The sequence below is a fragment of the Echeneis naucrates genome, chromosome 3 (assembly GCF_900963305.1).
Source record: "Echeneis naucrates chromosome 3, fEcheNa1.1, whole genome shotgun sequence".
NCBI lineage: Eukaryota > Metazoa > Chordata > Actinopteri > Carangiformes > Echeneidae > Echeneis > Echeneis naucrates.
This window is the reverse complement of record NC_042513.1, coordinates 27582218-27591047: the sequence shown is the minus strand read 5'-3', so window position 1 is coordinate 27591047 and position 8830 is coordinate 27582218. Positions and strand designations below refer to the sequence as shown.

At 48.9% G+C, this 8830-nt stretch overlaps 1 protein-coding gene across 1 annotated transcript; it reads left to right on the top strand.

Moving 5' to 3' along the window:
- The first annotated feature begins 758 nt into the window (after nt 1–758).
- LOC115040934 (G patch domain-containing protein 1-like) lies at nt 759–7578 on the top strand. The gene is made up of 20 exons (XM_029498089.1): nt 759–840; nt 1765–1899; nt 2024–2109; nt 2213–2373; nt 2463–2560; nt 2642–2706; nt 2848–3090; nt 3172–3319; nt 3713–3792; nt 3864–4068; nt 4317–4628; nt 4693–4871; nt 4947–5074; nt 5157–5236; nt 5319–5503; nt 5585–5825; nt 6020–6091; nt 6168–6277; nt 6355–6494; nt 6630–7578. The coding sequence occupies exons 1-20, from the start codon at nt 771–773 to the stop codon at nt 6661–6663; spliced, it is 2772 nt and encodes a 923-aa protein (XP_029353949.1). The 5' UTR covers nt 759–770; the 3' UTR covers nt 6664–7578.
- The last annotated feature ends 1252 nt before the right edge of the window (nt 7579–8830 follow it).

Sequence of the window (8830 nt, the reverse complement as noted above, 5' to 3'; positions counted from 1 at the left end):
GTGGTTCTGTTCTGGTCCTGATCTGTTCTGGCTCTGTCCTGGGGCGTTTTTCTTTCTCCTGTCTTTCTTTGGTGCTGACTGTTCTGACCTGAGTCCTGGCCCCACGGTCCCCACCCTCAGCTCAGTCCAGCTCAGTCCAGCCCAGTCCAGGTTCAGTTAGTTCAAACCCCCTGAAGTTCAGCAGCTTGTCATGTTACAAACAGGAGGGAAGGAATCTGGATCAGATCTGGATCTTTATGGGGCCTTTCTGCAGAGTCAGGAGTTTAGCTGGGGGGTATGATATCAAATGACATCCATCAACTACAGCTCCCATGAGCCTTTGCCTCAGAGTTGTAGAGTACTTTTTTGGCCTTTATGTCCCAAACAACACTGTTACAGAGAGAAGAATGTATTATTTACATCTGATCCTCGGCTTTTAAAAGGATTTTATGACTAATGATTCTTATTTGAATGATTTACATTTTTTTTTTATTTGGTCAATGTTACGTGCTTGTTTCGTGTTATAAATGATTCACATGCTGTGACAACGACAATACAAATTCCTTGAACCTTTTTAATTAAATTTTAATGTTTCACTGTTTTCTCTGGAACTATTTTAGAGAAGTAATAAATGTCTCAGGTTTTTCGCAGAGACTCCGCCCCTTTCAGTGACATCATTGAACGTCGCTGGGAACGCCACCAACAGATGTCGCCTTTTTTCAGCTGGAAGTTTTCAGGAACGCCTCTCGCTTCGTTTGTACCTCCGCGCTTGTCGTAGTTGTAGTTTAAACATGGCGTCCGACAGTGAGAGCGAGGAGGACTTTGTGAGTTTCGGGACTCCGCTGGAACCTCTGGAGGAAGGTAGATCTGTTCCTGCTCCCAGAAACCGAGCCGACCTGCTCTAAAGTCTTTGTGCGGGTTTGATGATGTAATAAAAGACCTGGACCGAGTTTGGCCGCCATGACAGCATGCTAAGCTAAATGTAGCTAACAGTTTCTGAGCCTCCAGGCTTCCATTCCGGACTTCGGTCAAATATCAGCCGGTTTAAGGTTTCTGTGAGTCCCAGATGGAGGTTCAGCACGAAGGGCCGGCAGTCAGCAGGTCGTCCTGACCTTCAGGGTCCGGGTGTGTTCGGCTGGTCTGTCGCTTTAGTGAAGTCTCTGTAAAGTGTCTTTAAATCGGTTTTATTATTGTTGTTGTCATATTTGCTACAGAGACTCATTAACCAAATCAAAACCACACTGTAAAGAATCCAGTATGTTTTTTCCCTTCTGCTGTATTCTAATATTATATATTCATATTTTAATGACAACATTATGATTTTGTCAGACTTCACGAGGTTAAAGGCATTAACATACATGATGAGATTTGTTCACTCATCGGGAAAAACTCTTCTTCTTTCCCGTGAACATCCCATCTAAAGATTTTTGTATTCATTCTGTTTGTTTTTTGTGTCGTTAAACATGAAACTGTCTTTACACAACAATTAGGTCCAAGCAAGTAAGATGGAGATTATCTGATTCTTAAAATAAAAAAATACCTGAAATAACTTCCTCAAGGTGTTTGTTGGGTGTTTAGACAGTACACAATTTGTTCCGAGTAGTTCAGTTATTTGATTTATTGGGTGATACTTTCAGCTTTAATATGAAGCTGCATGTCCGTAGTTTCTTTCTAGAAAAAGACAAATAACTGAACCTAAAGTGAAGGACCTGAAGCTTCACCACATGTTATGCTGTTCTGTGTGTATAATATGTATGTGTGTGTGTGTGTGTGTGTCTGCTGCAGACGAGCCCCTGAAGAAGCCCATCCCGCTTCACGAGCAGACAGTCAAAGATGAGAAAGGACGATATAAAAGATTCCATGGAGCGTTCACTGGAGGATTTTCAGCTGGTTACTTCAACACCGTTGGCTCAAAAGAGGGTCAGTCCTGCTGCTGATCACCTGATCACCTCAAAGTGCTTTTCCTCCAGAATTCAAAATAAAACTGACAAGAAAGCAGAAACAACATCTTCGTTTCAAACATGTCTTTGTGTTTCGTTTGTAGGTTGGACACCGTCAACCTTTCTGTCGTCACGGCAACAGAAAGCTGAGAAACAACATGCCAGGCCAGAAGACTTCATGGATGAGGAGGTGGGAGGAGTTGAAAGACTGTAGAACACCTGATCCAAGATGGCTTCCTGGATAAAGATTAAAACAGCAGATCAATAAAGTGATCCTTTGTTTTTGTCTTCAGGACTTCAGTGAGCATGGCATCGCTCCCAGCCAGATCACCACCAGGCAGGAATTCTCTTCCAGCTGCAGAGATGAGACCAGAGAGAAGGCGAGAGCCGTCAACGCCCAGAATGCCCTGATCCCTGGAGACACGCTGCTGGAGGAGCTGATTGCACCCGCCAAGTAAGCCAGGGGCCCTTTCACAGAGGGCGGTCACCAAACAGGCCAAACTGTGGCTGTATGATGATGTCACAGTGTGTTTTGTCTCCCAGGTCGTCCATGGGGGTGGAGCTGTTGAAGAGGATGGGGTGGAAGGAGGGGCAAGGACTGGGGCCTCGTGTGAAGAGGAAGTCTCGGCACCAGCAGAGTGGTTGGCAGATGTTTTGTTTTTCTGCAGCTCTTGAACTGGTCTCATCAGGTCTCACCATGTCCTGGTCTTGTGTTCTGGCAGGTGATGGATCAGGATCCAGAGTCTACGGCTGTGCCCCACCCATTGCTGGGTCAGAGGACTCAGAGGTGAGTGAGACTGCCGTCTCATCTGTACAGGATATCTCTGATGAAGTCCAGGTCCAGGTTCTCACCAGACCAGAGCAGAACCAGAAACCTTTTTGTTAAAGCGCCGCCATGACAACATTAATGTGTCCTTTTCACCAACAGGATGACGACGATGAGTTCGCACCACAGGACGTGACCTTTGCCCCAAAGGATGTAACTCCTGTGGACTTTAACCCAAGGGTAGGGGTTCAGGGTCTGGGGTACCGGGGTCTGGACCCAGGTCTTGCTCTGCTGGGTCAGGGAGCCCCGGAGCACATAGACCTGTTCAAGCCTCTGTCTGAGACCAGGACTCGACTGTTTGGGGACGCACCCAGGGGCTCACGGCGAGGAGGAGTGGCTGGACAGGTGGGGTGCCATGAGTCTTTGATAACAGGAAGTCACCTGATCACATGGTCTGCATGCTGCCTGTGACCTTTGACCCCACAGGCGTTCGGTGTGGGGGCCCTAGAGGATGATGATGACGAAGATGTGTACCACAGAGACTCCATGTCCAGGTACGACACAGTGCTGGGAGGGGAGGAGCCTGGAGATGGACTGTACGGCTGGACCGCTCCGCAGCAGTACAAGAACAGAGGTACCTGGAAAGTACTGGAAAGTTTGGGTTTAATCAGATCTGTAGTGATGGTCCAGGTGCAGAAGCATCAGATCCTCCAAATCAAATCAAATCAAATCAGATTTATTTGTATAGCGCCAAATCATAACAAAGTTACATCAAGGCACTTTACATATAGAGCAGGTCTAGATCAAACTCTTTATGAATGTATTTAAAGAGACCCAACAGATCCCCCGATGAGCAAGAAAAACTTCCTTTAAGAGGCAGAAACCTCGAGCAGAACCAGGCTCAAGGGGGGTGGCCATCTGCCTCGACCGGTTGGGTTGGTCCTCCATTAACTGCTTTTTGTTTTTTCTGGGATCTTTGAACCTCCTTGAATCTTGATCAGTTGTTTCCCTCCCTGACTCTTTTCAGACCGAAGTAGAGACGTCTCGTATGTCGGTAAAATCCTGGACGGCTTCACTCTGGCACAGAAGCCGGCTGAGGAGAAAACTGTGAGTGTTGTGTGTCAGTGTCGTCGTGTGTGTGGAAAACAAAGAGTCACTAACACCAGGTGCCTCTTCAGATATTCCCCCCCCCCACTCTGCCCCCGGACTACAGACCGGTCCGTCGCTTCAGGGTATTCAGTCTGACGGGGGCCAGCCCAGCTCTTGCCGAGGCCCTCAGGGTCTCCAGGGGCCACATGGTCCAAGACGAGCCACAACCAGGGGGACGTCACCAGCTGGACTCGGGTCAGAGGAGGACGCTGCTGGGGGAGGACGTCCTGCAGGGTAGAGTTCCTCACAGAGGCTGCACACATCACCAATCTGTCATTGATGTTATCGATCAGAATGAGCTGATCAGCTCAACAGTTTAAACTTCAGTGAATAAAACGAGTTTTCCCAGTTTATTTCCACAGTCTTCTGAGGTTTTGATTGGCTGATGAATTACAGTAGTTTAATGGTGTTGTTGGTTGGCCAGTAGACTCTGTCTCCAGATCTTATCCAAGAATCCTGTTCTTTTCCTGAATCCTGATCAGGTCCCAGTTCAGTCCTGGACCTCCTTAAGCCTGAAGACAGAAAGCGACTTCTCAACCTCCGCAACTCCGCCTCTCAACCCCCCACCACCACAGAATCCAAAGACATGCAGAGTCATGCGGAGTCATCGTCTTCAGGGCCGTCAGCTCTGAGTAACACAGCGTCCTTCGTCCTTCAGCAGCAGCAGGAGGACGCTCTGGCATCATGGAGAGGCGTCCAAACATCCTTGCAGATTTTCAAGCCGTTCGAAAAGACTCCAAGCAAACAGGCACGCTACGAGCTCTACCTGGACCGCCTGAGACAGGGAGACAAAGGTAGGACTAGTCCCACATGTCCCATCATGCACTGCAGGCCACCTGACCTTCGTCTGTGTCTCAGACGCCCTGGAGCAGAGTCTGGACTCTGGGATGACGGAATGGGAGCGTAGCAGGGAGAGGGAGGAGTTTGTCCGAGCGTCCGTCCTCTACAGACCGTCGTCCTCCTCGCTGTCTTCCCGCTTCACCAGAGCCAAGCACCAGGAGGACGAGGACACCGTGGAGGTCCCCCAGGACCAGGAGGTCGGCCCCCGAAAACCTGATAGGTTGGATGTTTGTGTTGTTGTGTATTGATGTGTGTTGTGTTGTGGTTGTCAGGGCGACGTGGACGACAAAAAAGCGGCTGTGAAGATGAAGATGTTCGGAAAACTGACCAGAGAAACTTTGGAGTGGCATCCAGAAAAACTGCTGTGCAAGAGGTTCAACGTCCCTGACCCCTACCCCGGGTACGGCCCCGTAGACCGTCGTGATGTCATCAACATTTCTAAGTCTGAATGCATGTTTGAGTTTGAATTCCTGTTTCTGCAGGTCGGCTTTGGTGGGTCTTCTGAAGGTGAAGAGAGACAAGTTCTCAGTCTTCAACTTCCTGACTGTGACGGAGACCAAAGGTCTGTCCTTATGACATCACCAGCTGGTTTTGGGTTCTCTTTGGGTAACATGACCTCACTTCCTCCTCCTCTTTCTCTTCAGCTCCTCCGAAGTCCCCTGAGCCAGTGAAGAAGTCGAGGTGGGACGTCTCAGACCAAAAGGAAGAGAAGAAGAAGGATGAGGCTCTGAGTGAGCTCCTCTCTGCTGCACGACACCAGACTGAGACCAGACCGGACCAGATGTCTGCCCCGGCTCCACCTGCCCCCTCCAGCAGGGATCAGACACAGGTACAAGACCAGACCAGACCGGATCCACTGAGACCTGAGTCTGCAGATGTTGGATGACTCACCTGTTGTCTCTCCGCACAGACAGAGAGAAATCAGAGAGGACAGGAGGAAGAGGAAGAGGAAGAGGAGAGCAGGCCTCCAATGGATCTGTTCAAGGCCATTTTCGCCAGCTCCTCTTCGTCAGAGGGAGATAGTGAGGAAGAGGAGGAGGACACCAAGGAGGAAGAAGTTAAACCTGAGCCCCAGGAAGTGAACCTCTTCAATATCTCAAAAGTCGTCATCCCTGCCGTCACGTCCTCCTCCACACAGAACCAGCCGACAGGTAACGTTCTTCTTTCTGAGGTTCTACATCCTGTCAAAGTCAGGACAAACCTGATCCTGTTTCTGTTCTGGTCTGAGGTCTATGTCCTGAAGTCAGGTTCGGACCTCAGTTTAGGTTGAGGAACCTGAACTGAGGTCCGGACTCTATTATCCCAGATGATGTAATGTACTCTCTCTCCTGTGTTTGGTTTAAAGATGTGGTTAGGTCTCAGACCTGGACTCAGGAGGAGTTCGGTCCAAAGCTGCCGCCTCCTTCAGCTGCTTGGGGTGAGTCCATGTCACAGAGCCGTCTGTGGTTCACCTGCTGATGCTGAGACACTAAACGACCTGTTCACCTGTCCAGGTAGGGGAGAGGCCACACCCCTCCCCAGGGAGGTAGACAAGCTCAGCAGGACGAGCAACGACAAGAAACACAAGAGCAAGAAGCAGCACAAACATAAAAAGGACAAGAAGGTGAAGGAACGAGTCTGATTCAAAGAACTGCGACGGGTCTGACCTTTGACCTCTGATCTCTGACCTCTGTCTTACAGAAGAAGAAACACAAGAAGCACAAACACAAGGGGAAACCGCAGAAGAAGAGTAAGGAGGAGTCAGACAGTAGCTCAGGGGACAGTGATGAAGACGGTCACCATGGAGATGGACAAACATTGGCAGATAATCTGTTGAAAAGGTCAGAGGTCACACAGGCTCTCAGTGACATGCTAACACATTACTTCCTGATTGCATGTCTATAATGGTCACTGGTCATGTGACTGCATATATGTCACCTTTAGCTGTGTGTGTGTGTGTGTGTGTGTCCTTTCAGACTGAAGACCATGCGGTCTGCTCAGACTCGTTGAAGCTGCTCAACCTGACAGTTTGTTAAACATGACTTTCGTTTTAAATAATAAAACCTCTGTTCTATCTGTTAGTGCTCAGTGTTTCTGTTGACGCCTTTTTAACTTGTCAGCCTTCAGTCTCTTAGATCTGCCCTGCTCTGTCCTCTCTCCCGTCAGGGAGGAGGGACATTTACCCATAGACTTCAATACAGTCTGAGCTGATCAAGGGAGGAGGAGGCGGGTATGGGTGGGACCAGGATACTGTGGCTCCACCCACTGGTTACCACCGTTCAAACTGAGATGGCAACTGTGTTTTTGGACAGATGAAGAAATGTCCATCAGTGTTCGCTCATTGTTAAAGTTCAGGTTCTGCAGAGTTTGTCTTTCAAACACAAGAAGATGAAACTCCCACACGGTTTTAAATGAACGGCAGTTGTTCGTCTTCTTCTGTGGTGTTATCTGTGCCTCCGTCTCTCAGCAGCTCTTTGTCTTCATTCATGTCTGAGCTCAGTGAATGGATTCAGATCCTCCGCCTGCCGACCATCTGCCAGCACTCTGCCAACACGGGCTTCGTTCAGGTCGCCCACTCGCTCGCTGAGATCCGGCTGCGTGGTCGCCGGATGAGTCACCTACCTCTCACTTCATTCAGTCAGATTAAAACTCAGCAGACTTAAAGTGTCTGACACAAAGTTAATGATGAGATGCAGAGAAAACTTCAGTTTCAACATGAAAAACACTGACCTCAAGCCGGCAGTTTAACTCAGTGGAGACTTTTACTGAAAACAAACAAAAAGGAACACACTAACCCGAATCCTCTGACCACCCCCCACATTCCTGTCTGTCAGGAATACAGCAGCCCCTGTATTCCCCCCCATCCATCCTCAAAGGATGGATGGGGGGGAATACAGATCTTAGATCTTCAAACCTTCAGACCGTCTGGACCTTTAGATCTTTAGACCTTTAGACCGTCTGGACCTTTAGATCTTTCGACCTCCAACCTTCAGACCATCTGGACCTTTAGATCTTTAGACCTTTAGACCTTTAGACCTTCGGACCTTCAGACCGTCTGGACCTTTAGGTCTTTAGACCATCAGACCGTCTGGACCTTTCGACCTTCGGACCTTCAGACCATCTGGACCTTTAGGTCTTTAGACCATCAGACCGTCTGGACCTTTCGACCTTCGGACCTTCAGACCATTTGGACCTTTAGGTCTTTAGACCATCAGACCGTCTGGACCTTTCGACCTTCGGACCTTCCAACGTGATTTGTTTCAACACATCAGTTCTTTTTTTCTGTCTTCAGGTTTTAGGCTGCAGGTTCTTCTCTCAGCTTCCCCTGACATTCAGCCCAATCTGCCGTCTGCTCTCTCTCTCCCACTCCCCACCCGCCTCAGTGGGCCGCAGAAGCAGGAAGACGAGTCACGACTGTTCGCCGACTCAGATGAAGCTCACGACTGGAGCAGAGTGAGATGACTCGTGATGTTAAACTGGATTCAGCTGGTTGGAATAAAAAAGAAGCTGTGAGACAGACAGTGCAGAGAGTCCTGCATTAAAATGAAGTCAGATTTTACGAATGAAATGTCCAGCCCTCACCTGTCTTTACCTCCTGACGCTCCTGATTGGCTGAGTGTTTACTGAGTGAGCAATTAAAATACAGCAGGTGTGACATCATAAAGTGCCAGAAGTCCTGCAGCTGGTTTTAAGGTTCAGTTTCTGAATCCAAATTTAGTATCAGAGACCACATGGAGGTCTACCTGTAGACCGGATGGACCATGAGGGTTAGGGTTCGGTTCAGGTTCAGGTCTCAGTTAGTCCAAACTCTGCAGACGGCCCCACACCTCCGATGGTCTTTCTTTGTTACACTGCGATGACATCACTGCGTTGAGCTCAGTGCAGTGACCTCATTGTCAGTGACATTATTGCCTTGCTTACGAGCTGATGTCATTGTTTCCCGTTATTCTGCAGCCTGCAGAACCACAACAAGCCCCGCCCCTCAATTTATGTCCTGCCTCTGTTCTGTAGAGACGAAGCTCTTTAATAAAACATTCTGCTGCAGATGTGGTGCTGTTTCTGCTGAATCCTGACACACACACACACACTCTGGCTCTGAGCTCTCAGCTGATTGGCTGCAGGTGACATCATCAGTTGGGATGTGGAAGTTCCTCATCCTCCTTGTTGCTGCAGCTTC

Coding starts and splice junctions, on each gene's coding strand:
- LOC115040934 (XM_029498089.1), top strand. CDS start 771: ATGGCGTCCGACAGTGAGAGCGAGGAGGACTTTGTGAGTTTCGGGACT. Junction 3,091..3,171: donor GAGGAGGAGTGGCTGGACAG/GTGGGGTGCCAT, acceptor TTGACCCCACAG/GCGTTCGGTGTGGGGGCCCT. Junction 6,495..6,629: donor GCAGATAATCTGTTGAAAAG/GTCAGAGGTCAC, acceptor GTGTCCTTTCAG/ACTGAAGACCATGCGGTCTG.